Raw genomic sequence first — 22,101 nt, forward strand, 5'->3', positions numbered from 1 at the left:
GCTCTACATTAAGCACCCAACGAGTCCTGTCTTCCCAACGAAGCACCTTCTGGTTCAACACCCCCATGGAGAAGGTACTGAGATCCCTTGCATGCTCTTGGCTCCACAGAGTCACCCAGTGTCCCAAAATGAGGGGGTGGAAGATTGCCCAATCTCTGTCACCGTGCCAAAAAACACTCTTCCAGGAAAACACTGGGGAAAACAGGCTCTGCAAGGAGGTTTCCACAGCCACGTCCATGAATCCTGACAGCACCGAGCTCCCCAGAAAGATCCCTTCATCACTGCGGAGTTTCAAGGCCATATGGGAACCTATTTTGCCTCAATGATCAGCAGTTGTATGAGGATAGGATTTCTCTGAGTTTTTGCTTAAACCACTTGGATAAGAGAAATCACAGTAAGAAAGGGAACTACACTTCTGATGTTTAAAATATATTTGCTAACAAATTTTGTCTCCCACCAGCCTGGCTGTGCTGGGTACATATCTTATACATTTTTAAAGAACAGACAAGAAGGCAGGACTTACGTGAGCAGCTCTTTCTTGATGTCCTTGGAGAGGAATTTCAACTTGAAGTTGGTTAAAGTAACTTCCCCCGGGTATTTTCGTTCTTCAAAGTTTTCCTCCACCACTTCTTGCTCATCAGCTTCCGAGGAGGCAAAAGAGTGTGCGGCAGGCTCTGACTGTAAGAAAACAGCCAGGAAAAGTGGTTGTAGTGGTGGTCATTGCTGCTGAGCTGCAGTGGGAGAGGATCCCAGGTTTATTCCAGTTAGCGCAGCGTTGCCAACAATCCTGAGCCCTCTGCAAGCGCCTTGCAGTACCCAAACCAGAGAGCAAATCATTTGGAATTTCCCCTTTTTATAGGAGAAATGTGTAAAACGTCTGTACAGGGATTTACACCTGGTTCTCCCAAGGTCTGGAAGGGATGAAGATCAGCGCAGTCCCCTCATACTCATCCTCAGCAGCGCCGGCCTCCCCATGGGCAGAGACACAGCGTGCTGCCTCCAGAGCCAGGGCGCTCACCCCGGCCAAGAGGTAATGGCTGGGTTCCCCCACCTGCAAGGATTAATGTTGGTGGCTTCTGGTAATGGCAGATATAAATCACTCTGGGGAACGTCACCAGGAGCAGCGCCGGTGCAAATGAGCTGAAAGGATTTACAGCGAAGAAAGCACTGCAGACCCAGGACAAGGCAAGAGGTGGGCTGTTTCTTGGCAAGAGCACCCCAACGGAGCCAGGAGCACCCGCGTTCGCCTCAGGACAGCTCTGCCTCCTGCCTGATGGTCCCCAGCTGATGTCTGGTAGCACTGATGAAGCTAATAATATTTCTCTCCTAGGCTCAAAGAGCAAAGTAGGAGTTCTGGGGGAAAACAGGACAACTGTGCAAGCAAACATGGCACTCAATCCCCTATGAGGTTTTATCTGAGCATCAAGAGTCACCACTCACCTCCTCTGGCTCCTCTTCCCGCTGACGGTTTGGTTTAGTGTAGTCAATGGGCCCATCCCATTCGTCCTGGCGGGAGGTCTGGCTGGACTGGGGGGAGGTCATGGTGCTGCTCGTGGCACTGGTGCTGTTTTGGCGCTGTGACACGTCTGGGGACTTCACGCTGGGACTACTGCTGCAGCTGCTGCTGCTGGGAAAGGTGCTCTCCCGTTTGCGGTGCTTGTTCATACTCAAGTCCAGAGTCCCGTTTTCATCCACCTCGATGTCCATGGACTGAAAGGTTGGAAACATGCCCAACGTCAGCAGCTGCCAGCAATTCCCCCACGGGGATATTGCCCCCATTTGTCTTTTGCAGGGCAGTGGGCCAGTTATTCGTGTCCCATCCTCTCCACAGCCGGTCAGAAGGAATGGAATGGAGAGGGATGCTCTTTCATAAATATTTCAGAAGCATGCCATGCAAATGCAGTCCCGTACTACCAGTAATCTGGCATTGGGACTCAGTTGCTCGAAAACAGGCATCTAGTGCCATTTAAGATCCCCCATGGTATCTAAGACATCTGACCAGGGCTGAGGGTGCAACATGGGATTTCTGGAAAAGCTCTGTTCCTCTGAAAAACAGCCGGAGGTCAGCCTGGACGCAACTGGGGAATCTCAAATGGCATCAGATACAGACCAGTGAGCAACCGAAACCAGCTCTGAGACTCTGCTTGGGAGCAATGCTCATCTCAGATGGGTAATTTGAGCCACGATGCGTCTCCGTAACACACTAAGAGCCAAGATTACCTCCTCCAAACTGCGTCACCCAAAGTAGGGAGCGAAAGGGTGATATGTGATAGGTCTCTGCATTCCCTCTATATTTAAAAATTAAAAGAAGGGTAAAAAAAGGTATTTCTCCCATCCCAAACTCCAGGTTTTAACCCGCTCTGTTGCGTGTTGGAGCGGTGGCCCCCGGGCACGCTCGGCTCACCTTGCCGGGGGCCTCTTGCTGCTTGGTGCTGAGATTCTCCGGCATTTCCCAGCAGCGGGTGGAGAGGTTGAGGATGGCAGTGGCAGCCATGTGCGCAGCCTCGGCGTCGTGGGAGTAGTCGAAGCCTGTGGAGGAAGATGAAGTGCTCTTCACGTAACTGCTGGAGGGGCTGTGGCTGGGGGAAGAGGCCTTTGGAAAAGGTTTGGCTGGAATAAAAAAAAGAGAAGGAACAACACAAGGCTAATGTATAACCAGCACGGGCAGCGGTGAGAGGTTAAGTCGGTGCGACACAGCTAATGTGTTAGCAGTTCCAGTAGCAACCTGTGGTTATCACCAAGCCACGGGCTGTTTCATCACCGGGGATGTGCAACAGGGGCAGAGCTGGCTGTGACCAGTGCTATGGCTTTTGGGGTAAAAAATTCATTCGTTAACTGACTCTGCCATCAAGTCCCCAAAACATGAGTGCTTTCCTTCGTTAAAGCTACTCCTCGGTGGAAGTGGTTAAAGGAGAAAGCCAAGAGAAGCTTCCTGGCTCTTTTTTTACTGTTCTCCACACGTTCATAACTTATCTGCAGAGCTCACTTACGGGGAGGTTTCTTCAGCACGTTTGAAAACTTAGAGTTTACAGAATTACGTTAATAGCAAAGCCATGGCCATGAAATACGAGCTTCCAGGGATGACAGCAGTGAGATACGGCTTTTCTGGCAGCTGACACATCATTTAAATTTGCCCGAACGACAGGATTTATTAGACAGCCGCGTGCGGAAACAGCACCGCGCTGTTACTGCATGCCGCAGCACGCTCCTGGAGAGGCAATCTCTTCACACCCTCTGAAACTAAAGTCAGTCTCTCCCAGGGTTAATCCACAATAAAACTTGTCCTAATCTTGAACTTGGGCCCATTTAGGAGGGCCCTGCCCACACAGAGTCCCTCGGAAGTCCGTGGTTTCAGTGAGCGCAAACTGGGGATCATCTGATTTTTGGACAATTGCAGGATTGCGTTTTTAATCGATTAGAAAAATCCTCAAATTCATATTTCATTTCACTACACCCTTTTTGGGGGAAAAAAATCCACCTCCTTGGGAGTCTCGCCAGGGAAGCTTTGGCCCGATGCTGGCGAAACAGCAAGACAGCCCTGGTTGATGTGACTACAGAGCAAAGCGATTTCATTATTCCCATTACAAACGCATAATATAAGACACTATAAAATGCTAATCTTCCCAAGGACCGCTTTCTTCCTCGCGGTGTGCGTATATAATGCGTATTGACATTAATGGGAGCTACGCACACACATGCAGGGGAATATAAATCCCTCTGGATGAAGATCTCTAAAACAAGTTCTCAGTGAAAGGAACAGATTTCCCTGCTATGATTGGCAATCATATTCATCTTGTCGCTTTGATTAACTCGTTGGAGGGTTGCCCAAATGGTTGTTCCCGTGCACGGCTGCTTGTTTTCGAGTCCGGTTTAATCCGTGTCTTTGCAGCAGGGCGTGGGTGTTTGCCAGCCCATCCTGACAATATCCAGGATGGCGCAAGATGCCAATTTCAATTTCACACCGTAGGCTCAGCGATGCTTTTCCATTTCATAAGTATTTCTACCACTAATAGACTTGCAATCAGCAAATTAGTAAAATAAGCGATGAGAAAAAATAGAAAGGATTATCCTAGTGGGTTTGCTGGAATTATTTTTGTCAGTACAATTACCCTGAAAATTCTTTGCTAATATTGCAAATAACACAATCTATTCAGCAAGAGAATCACTTGAGCTGGGAAACAAATTACTTTTCCATCAGCCCTAACCCAGGATGACAGTGGCAGTTGTGCTCTCTGGCCTCCATCCAATTTCATTGTCTGATCCTGTGCAGATTTAGGGCTGGAATAAAGGGCGCTTCCATTGTAGCGCAACAACCAGGATGCTTTCAAGTCCGAGCACTTTCTAGAGAGCAGCTGCATCAGGATTAAACAGGATTGTGGAAGTGGGATTAGCCAGACAGAAAGCCCTCTTGAGGCTGCTGACTTCTGCAAACTGGGCTCCTAATTCTCTTCTTTTTTTTTTTTTTCTTCCCCCGAAAAAGATGCCTTCAGGTGCACATGTGATGTCAAAGGGAGGGAGGAGGTTTAACATCAGCCTGCAGCTCCCCATGCATCTTCCCTCCTGCTCCCGACCCCTCGGGGTTTATTTAGCCATTTCGGCACCACCAGCACTTTCTCTGCACGGCGTTGTGAGCAGCGCAAGGGCCTCGGCACGGAGCAGAGGTGGGTGGCTGCGACAGGGAAGAGCTGGGAGATCGGAGGTGGGTGATTGATAGGCAGAGCCGGAGAGCAGAGCACGGCAGAGAAGACAAATGGGTGGAGTGGGTCATATATAAGATGGAAGAGAAGAAAACTATAATCCATTTAGCTAGATGAGGAAAGACAGATCAATAGATATGAACTGCAAAGCAGCGGGGACCGACTGAGGACAACTGTGTAACTTATCCCACCTAGAGACGGCGCTCAGATTAATGTTCCCGTCACTCCATGCAATTCTTCCCAAAGAACTCTCCCCCAGCCAAAGCTTTACTGGCAGCTACGGGCTCCTCTCCCCACCAAAGGTACACACCACAGCACCCATCTCAGCCACCTCCATCCCCGTCGCTCCCCCTGCTCCTCAGCAGCAGGAGGGATCCAGCGGCTCAGCCCCGAGCTTCCCCGTCACCCCAAGAGCCTCGCGATGCACAGAGAAAGGCAGAAAATGCAAAACCCACCCCATCCCTGCTCCCAACTTACATTTAAAGGCTTTAGGTGAGGTTTCGCTAGTCTGAATCTTTGGGGCAAGCATGCGTTTGCCAAAAACCTGAGCATCAAAACTTGCATAATCGAAGGTGACCTTGGAGTACTTCTCCAGCTCCTTGGCCAGGTTGGCCCGGGGGGTTGCTGGGACCACGTTGGGTCGGTAGCTTCCATACTGAGGGATCTCCAGTTGCTTCACAAAGCACATAGGCCTGAGGATCAAACAAGAGCAACAGTGATTTCTCTTTCCCTTGATGAGATGGCTGTTGGGAGGGGACCAGACATGACGGGGATGTGTAACTGCACTTTGTCCCCACGGGGTTATGGGGGAAGATGAGACAGTGACAACCCTTTTGCTCTCTCTCAGCAAGTTAGATTCCTTTTGTATTTTTTCCCCATTCTTTTTTTCTTTTTTTTCTCTTTTTAGGCAAAACACCAAGGTGTCAATCTCACACAAAACAATAGTCTTGCCGGCTGCTGTGGCACGGCAGCATTTTCCAACGGCAGCAGAAACTTCAGCATCACTCATTTAGGGGACCCATGACACAGGACAGCACGTGAAGGCCTGAGGACCCCAGTTGAGCTCCATTCCCCCCTGCAGATCCATCGCAAAAGCCCCAGGGCCTCTCCCCTGCCTGCAGGGTCCCTCTTACTCGCTTCTGCTGGGCTGCCTATCATGAATCAATTTGTCTTGCATATAAATTGTATATAAATGGCCTATTGTTATTCTCCTTCCCGTGACCTCTTTCCACCAGCGGGGCCTCGGAGCGGGAGCTCCTTGGAGCATGGACCGGCCTCGTGATGCGCTCAGAGCGCTCTGCGCCCCGGCGCGGGCTCTGCTGCAAATAAATAAATAATCGCCCTAAGTGGCTTTTCCAAAGCACCGAGCCCTCAGCGCCGGGGTGCCCAGCGAATAAATAAATTCATCAGACCCCGGTGCCTTTGTAGGCGTGCTGCTCGGGGCTCGTGCTGTGGTTTTTATCCTGCTCTCGGTGCAAAATAGCTAACCATGTTACAATCCATCTGTAGCCTCGTGAATCACGTCAGCGATGTCCTTAGCGTGAGACAGCCCTTTCTCCCGGGAAGATAGAGATGGGCAAAATAACAGAATGAATGCAACTGGTTTGGAAATGAGCGGCAGGTTTCTCTCCTCTGAACCGTGCGGGCTAAGGAAAAGCGGGTGGACTTACGCGAAACTGCCGTCCGGTGATTTATACACAGCCTAAATCTCCTCCTCCCCCTCCTTGCGCCCACCCTACTTATAATGCTGCAATAATAGCCGTCACTCTCCAGCAGTTTGCGTTGCGGAGCCATCGGCACAAATGCCTTCTGCTGCACTGGTAAAACCCCTTGGCCTGTAGCCTCAGCGTTAATTGATGCTACAGAAGCAATTCATTGTCCTCAATGCCCTCCCTGGGATCATCAATTAAATATCTCCCCACCTTGGCGAGCCCTACGATCGTCATAACAGGACTCGGCAGTATCAAGATACGGCCGGAGGGAGCCGCGACGGCTGCTCTTGCGAGCACGGCAGGGCGGGGAGGGCTGGGGCAGCGCGGTGACGCGGCGCTGGGCTCCGCGGTCCCGTTTACCTGAGTATCCGGTCAGAATTGGAGCTGGTCTTTGAAGGGTCACCAGACTGAGTTTGTTGCTTTTCATGTGATTTGGCTAATTTTTCAGCAGCAGCGATGGGGCACCCAGATAAACTGTGGGATTTTTTTTAAAAGAAGGAGAAAAAATAAAAAAAAAAAAGAGAGAGAAGCAAACCAAGCATGAGGGATGAGCATGAAAATCTTCGTCTCAGGGACGCAGAGCTGCACTGAGCCCATGAGAAAAGTGTTTGCATGCAAAGGGTTTTTTTAATTATCATTATCCTAGCTTACTTTTAGTCTTGGCAAGCAGCAAGGCAGCCAGACATCAAGTGCCACATCTCTCCAGGATGAGCCCCAGAGCATCCCCAGGCCCAGAGGTGGATCAAGGAGATGGCTCCCCAGTGCCGAGCACCGCAGGGGCAGGAGGGGATGGGCTGGTTTCTTTAAGAGGTTTTAGCAGTTAAGTGGCATTTTTGATCTTTATTTATTTGGATGTTTGGCAGGGACTGTTTGAAGGGAGCCTTCTGAGGGGCACTTGCAGGGAAACATTTACACTTCCGATGTGCATGGCCGCCAGCGCGCCGGTACCGGGGGAGATCGGGGGCTGCGATGGCTCTGGCTCACACACATCCTACGCTCGAGCCTGGCTCTGCCTCTTTGGGACAGCATGGCTCGTACAGCTGCTCAGGGAAAGTAAAAACCCCTCACAAGCAGATCCTGCATGCTCCCAGCTGACCCCCAAGCCATCACGAGCACCTTCATCACCGGAGCAGCCAGCGCCAAGGGACCCCCAGCCCAGCCCCGCATGAAATTCGGGGCTCCGACCCTGCCGGATCTCAGCCCAAACCGCCGTGCCCAAAGCTCGCTCCGTAACCCACAAACACCAGTGGATCACCTCGATCTCACTGCAGTCGCTTGCTGCCTGAGCTCCTCAATTAACCAAGCAGATTTCCCTAATTTTCCTCTAGCAGTTAGGGCTACGATGAAGCATCCATCAGCTTCCTCCATGAGTGAGCAGCAACTCACCTAGCGCCTGCAAACGCACCGACATTCGCAGAGCTGTCACTCTCCGCCAATTAACCCCAAGTGCAATGAATGGTCAGTCATAAATTTATGAGCACACCCCTGCAGCACAGACTAGTCTGGCTTTTTGGAAGGCTTCTAGCTTTTAAGTGCACCATCCCCTCCACTTGCAGCCTTCCTGTTTGTAAAAGTGCTGGAGTATAACTGAAGCTAGAGCATGGGTGATAATTACAGGTCCCAAAGCACAACCCTGTCCTCTCCTGACCACATCTGGGCTGAGGTCCCACAGCAAGAAGATCTAAATTCCCAGCTCATCAATATTTTCAGGCTAAATATTGTGGAAATTTCTAGAAACCTTGCTAAGTGCCACACTACCAAACACAAATATCACTCTCCAGCCAGCCTCACCAGACGCCCTCTGCTTCCCTAGTGCCAAACACCTCTTCCATGAACACCCACCTGCATCTATGCCTCCATAGTCCCACCTGCGAGCATGGAACCATTGCTCTGCTCTGTGGCCCAGACAGAAACCACTGACCCATCTTGCTTTCTCATATTATTCTTTGTCTTAGGGTCATCCCTACTTTGTCCATCTCTTGGTACAAAAGCAAAGCCAAAAATTTTGGGGACGGTTGCCCTGCTGCCCTCCTTGCCCTAGCAGGTACGGAGAAGAAACCAAAGCTGGTACCTCCTGTGCGTGTTGCGGTTGCTGTTGACGTGACCCTGTCCTGTGCAGCCTGGCGTGGGACACTTCAACACGTTCTCGTGCATCGCCAAGACTTCAGAGCGAGAAGGGAGAGGGGAAGGGAAGCAAAAACAACTTGATAAAAATCAGAGGAAAAAGAAAAAAAAAAAAAAAAAAAAAAGACAAAATCATCAAGTCTTGGACACTGGTTTCCTAGAAATCAGGGAACGTGAAATGCTGTACTTAGAATTCATCTGCGTAGAGGAAAAAAAGCTTTACAAGGCAGCAGTGCTCAGGTCAGCACTAGATTAGCATCTCTGCACAGTTTGGGCTTTCTCCTCGTTTGCCGATTGCAATCCGGTTTCCTGCATCTCCCCCCACCCCCCACCGCTGTTTTAGAGCCAGGTCTCCCAGTTCCAGGTAGTTTTAAGTGATTGAAGTTGTATCTCTGCTTTTATCCTTAGGACTAGTCTTTGTTTGATTTTTTTTTTTTAATTTTAATCTTCAGGATTATTGCTTCCTGCAGCGCTGACCTTAAAAGTAAAGAAAATAATTTGATTTGCAAGCTTTTCTAAAGCACACAGCTCGTGTTAGTTCTTTATTAATTTTTTTTTTCTTGCGTTCAAGCTTGTGTGAAGATAGCTGTACATTCTCCTTGTTTCCTGCACTTCGATGTCTACGGCAAGTCTGCAACCTTTGAAATAACTGATAAGGAAGGGCTCTTTTTTTTTTTTTTTTCTTTTTTTGGTCTATTATGCCATTATCGTAAACATACAACATTGATTTTTATGTATATGCACAGGGAAAGCTATTTAGGATGCTAGTAGAGAGGTAGAAAAAATATCTTTCTATGCATATATAGAAATATATGCATAGAAATATATAGAAATATCTATGCATATATAGAAAAATAAATCAGTTATGATTATGATAAATATTTTCAGTGGAATAGATGAATCCCAGTATAGTGCTTTGTGAATTTTACAGCGATGAGAACGATTTTGAACAATTCCTCTCCTTCGTCATAGAGCAACTCCTTCAGCGCATTTGGACAGCGGGAAAGAACGACTTCCCTTCTTCCCAATACCATATCCCAAATGGGGAAAAAAAAGTAAGAAATTCAGTGGAAAGATGGGAACGCCTTAAAATATCTGTGGATGTGGGCATCATTTTTAAAGCACCTCTTTGATTTTCAGAGAAGGGACCTCATTCTCCACAGGATGGTGCTAAAAATCTTTAAGAAGGGTAGGGCTTCCTAGTATCTCCGTAGCATTTCCCGTGAGGAGTGATAACACTTTGGTGGCTAACAGCACCCCGGAACAAGTTGGAAAAGCACCATCCCATGCCAGAAACTCTGTTCTACACCAAGGATTAACAACAAGCTTGCGCTAGGGACTCAGTGGTAAAATTCACATCATTTGGGACTATTTGGAGCGCCCACTGGCCTTGGGACAGCTCTACCCATAGGAGTGAAGTTCCCCCTAGGAAATAAGGCTTCAGGCTGATTTCAGCAACCGTGTACTCACTCTCGGGAGGGATCCTGTCTTTGTGCGGACAACCAGAGAGGCTGCGATGGTGAGGGTAGAGTCCTGTGACGTGGCCGGTCCCATCACAGCCAGGAGTCGGACATTTGATTTCTCGCTTCTCGGGTCTCGAGGGATCTAGGGATTGTGGGGAAAGGGCAGTGGGAAGCAGGTTAGGAGATTTGGAGGGGAAGAAGAGGAAAGGAGAGAAAAATTGCCAAGGATGCTCCCCATCACTTTTCCAGTCAAACAGGGAGAAACTTTTGGGTTCAGAGGTTTTTTCCCTGAAGCTGGAATTATAACACTGAATGTTTCAAAAATTAAAATCAGCAAAGCAATTTGAGCAACTAACCCAGCTAGGAGCATGGAGCTGCTCACAGTGACCTAGCAGGCAGCCCGGCTCAGCACCGGAGGGACTCTGCAGCCCCTCCTGCTCCTACCACTACTTAAAAACCCACTTGGATTTTAAACCAGCCCTACTGACCAGGCTGAGATTTTCAAAGCAAATTTATCCATCAATTCCCCCGCTGAGACATAGAGGATATTGTCTTTTTGTGCATTCACTGTTGACCTCCAGAACGTCCCCATCCCTCTCAGCACTGAGGATTTGTGGCTAAATTCCCTCTGTGGGCTGTGAAACCCCACAGCAGCCCAGTTTTCATGGAGTGCTGAGCAGACAAATTCAGTTGGGGATGGGAAGGAAGGAAGCAGATGAAGGCCTGGCCCCATACCTTTGCCGTAGTAGCTCTTTCGGATGCTGTCCAGTGGTTTGCTCTGTTTCTCGTCCACCTGGAAGTGCTTTACATGCTCTCCTGGCAGCCGGCTGGGCTCCCGCACAATTTTCACCTGCTCGGCTTTCAGTGCGATGGCTTGTTCCAGCAGCCCCAGGTTCCCCCTCGTCATCATGTCGTACATCTCTGACTCGTCGGTCACTGCCGATTTTTGGGAGCGGGCATCATCGTCTTTGTCATCATCTGACCGGACCTCCACAATGACCGAGTACTCAGGCTTTGGGCTGAACTGCCCTTCACAGTGGCTTTTCTGGGTGTCCTGAGAACTGTGAGGAGCTTCTTCACAGATCACTTCAGGAGCCATCTCCTCCTCCTCTTCATCCTCCTCTTCTTCTTCCTCTTCCTCCTCCTCTTCTTCCTCCTCCTCCTCCTCCTCATCTTCATCCTCCTCCTCTTCCTCCTCATCCTCTTCTTCTGCTTCAGCCTTTTCCAGTTTGCAGGCCTCCTCACAGTTCGCGTCGTCCTGGTGCTCCGGACACAACTCGCTGCTGCGTTCGCTGGTGACCTCAATGACCTCCTCCGCATCCTCCGTCTGGATGATGATCTCCTTGTCGCACTCCTCCTCCACTAACTCCTCTCCCGTGTCCTCGTGGACCAGGTGCACAACGTTGGATGGCGGCTTGGAGACCTGCAGCTCGGCGTCAGGCAGCTGCCCTTCGATGGCGAGGGTTTCCTCCGCTATTTGGCCTAGGTTTAGGAGAGAGTTGGCGATTATTTCTTGATAGCTGCTATAGTTGGCCTTGCTGGGCCCAGACGTACTTGTTGCTGTGTTTTGTCCATAATGGGTCGATTTTGTTGGGCTTCTCTCTGAGGGAGAGGGAAGAAGGAAAAGAAAAGGCAGGAAAGGTGGAAAAAAAAAAAAAAAAGAAGGATAAGGGGGGGAAAAAAGGAGGGAACAGGGGAAAAAAAAAAAAGGAGGGAACGGCGAAAAAAAGGCAGAAAATAAAAAAAAAAAGGCAGAAAATAAAGCAATTATATAAGCTCGTAAACATCTCTCTGTCTTACTTAAACTTAATTGAAACCAGAGCCTGGCTGTTATACCCCTGGAGCAGCCTAATTTATTGCATTTGGGAAAGACAGGTAGGAAAGTGATTTCCATGTGGAAGCTTTCGCGGGACTCAGATGCGCACGGCTTCCAGGCCCCTGACTGACATCAGCCATCTGGCCCCTTCGCTCCCAGTGGTCCCCAAGCCAAGGGCTCCAAACCAGGTCCAACACAGTGCCGGGACCCTGGCTGGACACATGGCTCGTTTTCCTGTTGGTCCTCTGGGAGAGCAGCTGGATTTGGCCAGGGGGGTGGCTCCTGCTCCAGAGAAGGCAGCTGAGCCCCTCGAGGCACCGATGCGGGACCCTGGCTGCCTCCCCTGATGCCATCTGAGCCATGCAACGAGCTCCTCTGTGCTTTCCATGGGTCTTTCCCCCGGGAGCATCCCTGATGGAAAAACTGTCATTTTTAAGACACCGGAGATAATCTGCGCGTGTCCCTGCTCAGCTTAACCAGAGCTTTGCTGTTGTGCTTCTACCGAACGTAGTAATTGAAGGACCCATCCTGTACATAATTCAGAGGAGCTATAACTCCTGGTTATTAACACTCCCTGCCCTTTATTCATCTGCAGAACACAGCTCTGCAATCAATAATGATAAAGCACCTTCTGCTGGCTCGGGGCTGCGGGTCTCCTCTTGCTCCACCGCCTCCGCCTCGTCCTCCTCCAGCGTCCCCTCCGACTCATCGGAGCCGGACTCCTCCTTCGCCTCGGTCTCCTCGCTGCCGTCGCTGTCGACGTTGTAGCCTTCATCCAAGGCCAGCTTGAGCGGGTGGGATTTTCTCTTCGACACCAGATGCTCGGCCTCCGTATCCTGAAGTTTCCTCTTCTTTGCTAGAGGGCAGCTTTGTAAACTGCAGGTGGGATCAAGGAGCAGAGAGGAGGCATTGTCAAGTGGGAAAGGCATGGCTACAGCATCTGAACTGGTTAGGCAAAGGCAAGTGAGACAAATACACACACAAAAAAAAAAAACCTGCAACAGCCCAGATTTTTAGCTGTGACCAGAAGAGCTGCTCTCAGACCTTGACTTTGTGCAAGTTTGCTCCGAAGTCAGCACAAGGATGCTGGGCTCAAGCCAGCAGTCAGGCCCATGGGCAGTTGTTGTCTAGGGAGCAGCAGGACCAACAGCTCCCAGTACCGCTGTTGGTGACGGCCACCAGTGCCACCATGAAACCAGGCAGAGGATGCAGAACTGGCCTGTGGAGCATGTCCACCAACCACTCCAATTTCACCATTATAGAGTGATGAAAGCCATCAGGTTAAGGCTGGCCTGGACTCGAAGGCAGCCAGTGTGCTCTCATTGATGGAGACACAGACAATGGGCTCTTTGGTAGGCAGATTTAGGGCAGGTGAGTTGGGTTGCTGCTCTGAACCAGCCTTTCTTCAGTGAATGTCTGTCTTTGGGTTTCTTGCTTGTATTTTTCCATTCTCACTCCCTCCAATCCAGCCTCACCTTCTGTGTCTTGCGTACTTTCCACGGATGTGTCCTGAGCCGTTACAGCCTGGGGTCGGACAGCTTGAGAGGGAAAAAAGCAACCATCAAGAACAGCAGTAGGACTCAGAGAATTAATTTTTAATTAGAAGTGTATAAACTATGGTCAGTTAAACAGGTCCTGTCGACAAGGAACAAAATAATCACAAAAGGGAAGATAATTTCCCTCAAATGGTTCAACTTGTCCCTTTGAATTCCAAGTGAGGAGGGCAGGAGAGCAGCCTTGCAGTTTGCTAAAAATTAATGAAATTGCTCACCCCATTTAATTAGATGAACGGTTCATTATAGTTTTATGAGTATGTTTAATTAAAGATTTGCATGTGTAAGAGCAAGCTTTTAAAAAGCAGGCAACTGCTGCACTCTGCCTCCCCACCGCCACTCTTCACTTTTCATTTTCGCTGGTGCAGGAGGAAAACACGAGCTTCTCACATATTTGATGGCTTATCAGGGAACTGGGGTTCCTTTGCCGTAAGAAATGGAGAGAGCAGGCTGGGAGCGGATCGAGGAGGTTTCAGCTAGCGCACGCGTTGGGTGGAGATCACCAGGAGAAAAATCCTCAAAGGCACCTCAGAGTCTCGCTTTTGGGGGAGCGGATGGGGTTTAGGTGACCAGATCTCCCAAATCCCTGCATTTGATCCTGCTGCTCTGTAGAAGAGGATGCGTTAAGGATTTCCAGGGAGCTCCGGGGAAGCGTTCGCAGCCACGACCTGCAGCGAGGCAGCTTGCTTGCCGCATCCCTCGGCGCGAGGCCGTGCGCCTCCCCTGCAGGGGTAATTAGTCCCAGCTCCAGGAGCTACAAGGGCTCCAGATAAGAAGCATTAAAGCAAACATTTTCTGGCAAAACCAGATTATGGCATTGATTATAGGATGCCCAAGTGACTTGCCTGACGTCTGAGGAATTCGAGAGTCATGTAGGATTAATAACCTCATTTAGCACCGTATCACCCTCGGCCCGGGTGGCTGGAAGCGCTAATGAAATCTCCGGATGACAGTGCAAGGGGAGAAGGCATCGCCAGCCCAGAGGGGATCTGGCCAGCCTCTTCTTCTTGGAGTAAAAGACACAAGATGACATTAAATAGTACTAAGTGCCAAGTCAGGCTCCAGGGAGTCGGAATTCCTGCTCTCAGCAGAGCGCTCGGCCCTTGCAGGAAGCCAAGGATAGGGAGGATCCGAGCGCACTAACGGATGCGGCAGCTCTGGGTGCACCAGTGGGTTACTAATGGCTCATCTCCCCAGAACACCCTGCGCAAGTCAGATCATTGTGCTCAAAGGATATGATTCAACCCAAAACCAGGACAGGAAAGGGCTGCTGAGCTGTCAGGGCAGTAGGAATCCTTCCTTCGGGGAGATCGGCTTGCTTTAGTGTAGCAAGGCTAATGCTAAGAAAGGAATGATGGCAGCATGTCCCCTGAGGGGACACAGCTTTCCAGAGGAGGTGGATACGTGGCCGGGGCATAAGCTGCACCTCCAAGAGGCAGCCCCTTCCTCCTGCTGTCCCCTTTGCTCGTGGCCTGCTTCCAACCAGGATGGCAAGCATCCTCCGATGCTCCCAGCATTTTTGGCGTGCGCACGTGGCCTGAGCCTGGCGGTCCTTGGGGTCCTGCCTGCCAGCAAGGCATCCCTTCCCGTGCAAAATGCTCAAGGTCGTAGAGAAAAAGACCTCGTCCCACTAACAAGTGTAAATGGGAGAGGGAGCTTCCCCCTTCACTGCTCCCTCTGCTGACGATCTGAGCCTATTTAATTGTAATGGCCCTCTGTGGTGACTGAGGCTGCTCTGTCCTGAGCAGCCCCAGCCACGCTGTAAGGGACCGCACACCAAGAGACAGAGCCGTGTTTATGTCGCCAGGGACTTGCCTGGAAAAGGCCTCATTCAGTGGGAAACAAGAGCACCTCAGATGAAGATGCTACAGGCTTTCATAAGCCTTCCTGAATCAATTAAAGCTGATTCTCCCCCAGCCCATTTTTGACGAGGTGAAATGAAGCCTGTGCTAAAAAATAAGTAGGAAAGAGCCAAGTGGTTGGCGATTTGGGAAGTCTTTGGCTTCGGTGTGTCAATTTAATCTCTTTAAAAAGCACCAGCGCAGAGGTGATGCTCGGCATGTTCCGGGCCAGGCTTCCCCATCCCTGCTCTCCTCCGGGGAGGTTTCATGTGTTTTGGCAGGAGTCCCAAAAAAAGGGAAAGGGGCTTCGAGGTCCATTAAATCTGCTCTCCTTCCTCCCAAGATCCACAGCACCGATCTGCTCTCCCCCTCTCCGCAGCCTTCATGTGCTTGACAAAAGGGCCTCTTATTGTTATGCAGACGATGCCCTGCTTCCAATTAGTCGATTAATCGTCCAGTTAATCAGGCAATTAGGTGACAGCTGCAGAGATGGCTTTGTGGAGCACTCTGTCCTGCCCCTTATATATGTCACCTGCTCCAATTACCACCTCCGCTCAAGTGTTCAGCAATAAAAGTTGGAGAAGTGGCATGTCCGCCACTCTCTCCGGAGTAATAGGAGAGCGGAGGAGCAGAAATGCTCTGAAATTGGGTTGGTTAAGGTCCAATTACTCTTTGACACACGCAGCTTTCTAACGGAGGCTGCTAGGAAAGGCAACCCCTGCTATTAGCGCCTGTCCAGGTTAAAGACTCCTACCTCTTGCATAAGCCCTTGTGCGAGGTTTAAAGGGAGCTTAGAGACGGGGGAGGCTGTTATTTATAATGAGGAGCTCTGTAGAGCCGCAGAGGCTTGCTCTGGCTCTTCTGGCTGCTGCTGTTCACGTGCCAGCGCTGCTAAATGAGCGACAACAGGACTTGGGTAACTCAACAGGGCCAAAGGAGAAGCAGCTAGCACAAGAACGGTTGGACCTGATGATCTTGGAAGTCTCTTCCAACCTTAAGATTCTATGATTCTATGAAGAAGTGATACGATGTAACATTTAGGGGCAACAAGAAGATGCAAAATATATGGAAAAGAAACCCTGGCCAGTAGGATGCTGTCCCTACTTATCCTGCAACGCAAAATGTGGGCATCAGTTTTTGCTGGGGTTTAGATCTGGGGTGGGAGAGAGGACAGCAGAAGGCTCTTTGGTCCAATGTGACCCATCCAGAGCTCGTGTTTTCATCCCTTTAACTCCTATGATTCCTCTGATGTGTGTTGTCAAGTGGTGCCCACCAATATAAGCCCCCTCCAGCAAGACCCCCACCCCGTTATTCCCATGGGTTTGGTCCCCTCACCCAGGTTGCCAAGCCTGTAAGGAGCTGTGGGGCTTTGCCCAAGCCAGTCCCAGCACAGGACCTCCCCACCCTCCCACCGCTGAGGAGGAGCAGGGTCCTTACCTCACCTCCTGGCCGATGAGCTCCGTGGGCACTGGGCGAAGGGGCAGGATGCAGGAACAGAAACAAACACAAGGTCAAAAACACGACAGGGGTGTCCACCCCCCTGAGACATCCCACTTCTCGGGGGCATCCTCTCCTGCCTGCTGCTGGGTTTCTATTGCCTCCTCGGGCATCCCATTGGGGAAAGAAAGGGCAAATCTATCCTGCCATCGTTCATTGCATGCCAGCCTGGAGTAAATCATAATCCTGCCCTGGAAATCCTCCTGCCTGTGCTTAATTTCAAGCACATGAGTGCACGCTTGCAGCATCAGGGCTCTAAATACATGATGACTTTAAAGTTAATGGAGCTATACTGATATAAATGCATATGGCTCAAACACTTTTAAGTAAATATTCCGTTTTTTCATGCCCTCTTCTCTATATTTTCTTTTAAAACATGCTTCTCAGTTACTTTTTGCACAGTTCATTGCTGTTTTGCTGCAGTGGCCACATTCACCTCCGGAACATCAACAGGCACAGCCACATGTTCCTCCTCTTGTCACACCAGGCTGATGTGGGAGCCCCTGCCTATGCTCAGACACATGGCAGGGGATGTGTTACTTGGCTTTTAGGGTAAACAACAGTTTGTAGGGGGTTTAAGGGATTATTCCCCACTTGTGAATAAGAGGATTTCTCACTGCTTACAATAACAGCGTACAACAACATCACATCGTCGCCGAAACCTTACAGCCAGCCAGGAATCCAAATAATCAGGAGGGAAAAAAACCCACAACACAAGTCTAAATTCGCCCAGGCTAGAAACCATAACACGTTTGCTCAATTTGTCTGAGCTAATTGGGTTTCCTGGGATCCAGCTCCCGGTGGGATGACTCACAAGATTCAACAAACTGGAGGCAGCGGCAAGTCCCGGGGTGTGGGCAATAAATTACCTTTTCACATCAAGAAACCCAGATTGAAGCGTGGGGAGGGCAGGGAGCAAGAAAATAAACAGGATCAGGGCGCTCTCATAAGCAACCTGAGCGAGCACCTTTATGTATGTGCAGCAGAGCGATGAAAGCCAACTATCCCAGCTCATTTCAGCACAATTGGCAGCATCTGGGATTGGTTTTGTTTTTAGGAAGATGCGGATGCTGAGGAGAGCAAGGAGGAAGGTGGGTCAGGACCAGGGAAGGTGGCCCAGCACGGCTGTGTGGGCAAAGCTGCAGTCTTTGCAGCCATCACAATTTTTCAGCCGGCTCCGTTCATCCCTCGCTTCCAGACACCTTTGCAATCCGTCGAATCCGCACCAAGGAACCGCAACGGAGAGGCCGGTCCGTGACCATCACACGCAGCCAACCGAGGTGACGCCCTGTATCAGCACCCCGCCTTCCCCCCGAGAGAAAGCACGCAAAGACAGACCAACAGCAAAAATAAATAACAGTCGAGCTGGGCACTAACAAGTCGTTTGTCCTTATGTCGCGGACGGCCCCGTTTGCGTTTCCAGCGTGCGCACTTCTGCCAGGCGCTCTCAGATGTGCGACTTCAAAGCTGCTGGCAGAGTGTGCATGATGAAAGCCCCAGGAGCTGATCTGAAGCTCCAATGATTGCCATCCCCCTAAAGCAAAGCATGCAAAGGCTGCAGCTTTTTGCTTTTTTGGTTTTTTTTTTTTCTTTTTCTTTTTTTTTTTTTTTTGCCTTCCCTTGGGTGTAGGAGATGAGGGTTAAATATTACGAGGACCTGGAAAGGTCCGCAGTTGGGAGTTTTCCAGATTTGTCGACACATTTTGGTGGGGCTGGAAGGGGGCAATGAGCATAACTTAAAGAGTTGAGCCCGGACCTGAAAAATCAAAGCCTATTTGGACCAAGCAAAGTACAGGGAGCTCAGGTCTATACATCCCCGCGCTGCGGGAAAACCAGCTGCTCACCTCTGACAGACTTTGATCGCGTGCGTGCTCTCTTGTCGTCATTTTCTAAACTCATCTGGAATGGAAAGAAAAGATAATTGTTGAAAGATAACAGCAAAATTATTATTAAAGGACAATCTCACATGCGGTGGTTGCACTGTGTAAATACCTGGGCAGCAGGGAAAGCTTTCCCCTGGTTTTGAGACGGAGGTTTCTCGCATTGATTTTATTATTCAACCCACAGCGCCCAAATTTAGCAACCTTAATTTAACTTCCCCAGCCTGGGACACACCAAGGACTCCCCAAAGGTTGGGTACCACAGAGGGACAAACACCCAGATGTGATGGCCCGTGATGGAAAACAGCTGCATCCAAGATATCGGTTTTTAAGGACAGAATGCATTTCTCTGGATTTGCACCACAGAAGTCCTGTGAGCACCTAGCTGAGTAGCCAGCACATATTCAGAAATCTCTGAATACGCAGCTGAGCTGATCTCGTGCCCAGGAAGGGCAACTTTTTGTGCAGTGCCCTAAAGAGCAACCCCTCCTCTGCTCTAATTTGACACCAAGAGGGCTGCGTCGAAATAGCCCCTGCAATGGGGGCATCAAACAGGGGGGTCCGCGGGGAATACGGGCATGAATAAGTAACATCAGGGACTTCAAAGTGCTGGATATTAATTAAACATCACAGCGTGCTGCAAGGTAGCAGAAGGCTGAAGTGCAGCCACCTCCAGGGTTGGGGGAGCTCTGTAATCGGGTTGTGCTGGGCGGTGGGAGCAGCGAAAGCCGGGGACGGCCACGGTGGGGCAAAGAAACACGTCTGGAATACCAGAACCGGGATTTCCTGGAAAGTGGCAATGAAATGGCTGAAGTTGTCAAGGAGCCTGTTTTACAGATGCTGTCTCTGTGGGCAGGTGCACATGGCAGCAGATGCCAAGGTGGCTACGTGGGATTAGGGCGCGGGCAGGGAGCTGGACCATACCCTGGGAGGTTGAGGACAAAAAATTTGGGGTTGTGTTACCATCTGGGACATTTCCTCCTGGCATAACGGAACGGGGAGAGAAAAGAGGAGGAAAGGACCATTTCCAAGTGGGATTTGATGTAATAAAACCACATTCTCTTTGGAACATCTTCTACAAGGCCCAGCTGGGAGGGATCCAACCAGCTCCTCTTGGATCCAACCATCCCCAAACAAAGAGGCTCCACTGCTCACCCTCCGGCACCCCTGGCAGAGGAGGAACATGAGCAGCTGCTCCCCTTGGTCAAAGGGCGACGCACTCATGATGTGTGCCACTGCATCCCCACGTGCACCTTGAAACCTTTTCTTGAGGGCTGCTGCTTGCACTCCCCAGCAGAAGGGGTCGGGGGTCCTCACCCACCACCCTCGAAGGATGCACTGCCTGGTTTGGGCCTGTCTTGTCCCCCGTGAGGTTTGGGGAAGGGAGGAGGGAGGGAGGCTGCTGAGCAGGCAGGGAGAGGGGACAAAAATCCCCAGCCGATGGGACACCACAGCTGAGACACCTTAAAGGGGAGGGGTGACATTTCCCCAAGTGCCCCTCTCCCTCCCACCGCCACCCCCCAGAAACGCGGTGTTACCACGCAGTGATTTATGTCAGTTGTTAGACGGGGAGATTGGGTGAGGGGAAAAAAGAACAACAACAAAAACAAATCAAAACCTGGCAATTTATGCATCCTGTCAGCATCCAGCTCGTGGCACCGCGGTGTTGTGCTCTGCGTTTATTACCATCTTCCCAACAACACAGCAGACAATTACTATAATTTCTATTTTTAAAGCCCCGGTTCCCTGTGGACCAATGGCTCACGTTTAAAGTGTGGAGAGGAGCAGGTGTCAAAGGGACTTCATTACATTTATGAGCCTTTCAACGTCGGCGTGCGCTGAGCGAGCTAGCTAATGCCGCCGCCCCACGCCGACAATACGACTAATACGTCTGATTGCTGGGAGCCTGCCTCCCACCGAAATTAATTTCAGGGAGGGTTTTTTCTTTTCTTTTTTTTTTTTTTTTCCCCCCTTCCTTTTTTTTTTTGACAGTTTTCCCAGGGAGCTGGCACGTGTTGGGCCGCTGCCTTGGCAATACGGGTTTCCTGCAGATAAATTATTCAAAGCGGCAGAGGAGGGCAGGCTGTGGGAAGCGTCACGGGCACCGCCTGCAAAGTGCCAGCTCCGGCCAAAAGAGAGGAAGGGCTGGGACCCCGCAGGGACGGTGGGGAAAAGCAGAGCAAAACTTCAGTTTTCTTAAACTTGCGCTTCAAGAACAAAGCAGGGCTCAAGCTGCTCAAGATCCCATGTCACGTCACATTTGTCTGCAAAAACTTAGGTATCACATCTGCGCTAACATCCAGGGCCCTTACTACCCCATGGCACCTCACAAAGCAATTCCTTCCGTTGCCTCCAACACCTCCTCAAGCCAGGATCAAATGCCCTGGGAAGACAGGAGCACACTTGGTCACTGGATGGGCGAAGGGGATGGGAGCCACCTAAGGCAAGGACAGGCTTCACCTTGCCCAGGCTGAAGGGTGGAGAGGCCAAATAGGCTGCCTTGCCTGGCCTACAGGCAAAAAAAAACCCTAAAACCAACAAACCACACAACAAACCACAAACAAAAAACCCCCAAACTAAATTATTGGGGTTTTTCTCCATAAGGAAAATCCCATTACTTGGTAAGAGAACTTGACACAGCCCCACCGCTGTCTACTTAAAATGTTCTCGCTCACAGCACTGGAGGGATGGGGTGGGCTCTGCACACCCAGACTCCGTTTTCCACCCTCAGACTCCTTTTCTCACCTTAAATCAACAGCAGCGTCATCCTCAAAAATCTTCATTTCCCATCAAAGTGCGGAAACACCAGGAAAAAGATCCATTTCGGAGCTCAGCCCCGGCTCCTCCCCAGCAACCTAAATTAACTGACTTGGCCGTTCCCGTGCTTCGGAGCCTCCGCGGTTATCGGGCTCGGATGCATGAAGGTTACATGAAACCACTGTCCTTTATTGTTCGCCTCCTCAGCGAGAAGCCCTCCAGACAGATCGTTTTAACATGAAATTTCAGGTCACACAGTGCATGTTTGCCGTCTCGGAGACTGACGGGGTATTTTCATTTGTTCTCTTTTGCTCACATAATAACCAGGCTGAGAAGCTGTCCACATTTCACTCTTATTATTTTAACTCTGAATGGAAAACAAAGCAACCTGAAAGGAAACCTGCAAATAAGTTCTCGCTACAAGATGCCAGCCTCGGAGAGTGTTAGTCCAGCTAGAAAAGACAGAGATTTGTTCCACTCCTCCTCACCTGATGGCTGGATTATCTCTCACGTTAAACCAAAAATACACATCTAGCAGGCTTCCCAACCCAACACCACGGGACAAGGCAGTGGAAAGGACCCTGTGCTGGGTCTCAGGGTACTTGCCCCAGGATTCAGCTCAGCGCTCTGCCACCGACAGCCAGGGTAACCTCGGGAACATCACCTCATCTCTGGGTGCCCCTTTTTTACCTCTTCTCTCTAAAGGTGCCGTGGCGCGGGGACTATTTCTCACCACGCGTTTGCCCTGTGCCATGGAGCTT

The 22,101-nt window shown here is 50.3% G+C and overlaps 1 protein-coding gene across 4 annotated transcripts in view; it reads right to left on the reverse strand.

Moving 5' to 3' along the window:
• The window catches only part of MYT1 (myelin transcription factor 1), a 61,525-nt gene that overhangs the window by 17,356 nt on the left and 22,068 nt on the right, over positions 1–22,101 (reverse strand). For 3 of the 4 annotated variants that reach the window (XM_086760409.1, XM_086760407.1, XM_086760406.1), the window contains exons 3-14: positions 18,548–18,602; positions 16,644–16,674; positions 13,288–13,350; positions 12,441–12,688; positions 10,732–11,598; positions 10,004–10,138; positions 8,481–8,571; positions 6,770–6,883; positions 5,175–5,389; positions 2,405–2,610; positions 1,441–1,710; positions 524–678 (exon numbers count right to left, since the gene is read on the reverse strand). In XM_086760409.1, coding sequence (XP_086616535.1) covers positions 524–678; positions 1,441–1,710; positions 2,405–2,610; positions 5,175–5,389; positions 6,770–6,883; positions 8,481–8,571; positions 10,004–10,138; positions 10,732–11,598; positions 12,441–12,688; positions 13,288–13,350; positions 16,644–16,674; positions 18,548–18,602 — 2,450 coding nt within the window. The remainder of the gene's footprint in view (positions 1–523; positions 679–1,440; positions 1,711–2,404; positions 2,611–5,174; positions 5,390–6,769; positions 6,884–8,480; positions 8,572–10,003; positions 10,139–10,731; positions 11,599–12,440; positions 12,689–13,287; positions 13,351–16,643; positions 16,675–18,547; positions 18,603–22,101) is intronic. The other variant, XM_086760408.1, reaches the window with a different exon arrangement.

Source organism: Chlamydotis macqueenii, chromosome 16, assembly GCF_036417535.1.
Source record: "Chlamydotis macqueenii isolate bChlMac1 chromosome 16, bChlMac1.mat, whole genome shotgun sequence".
In the NCBI taxonomy this organism is placed as follows: domain Eukaryota; kingdom Metazoa; phylum Chordata; class Aves; order Otidiformes; family Otididae; genus Chlamydotis; species Chlamydotis macqueenii.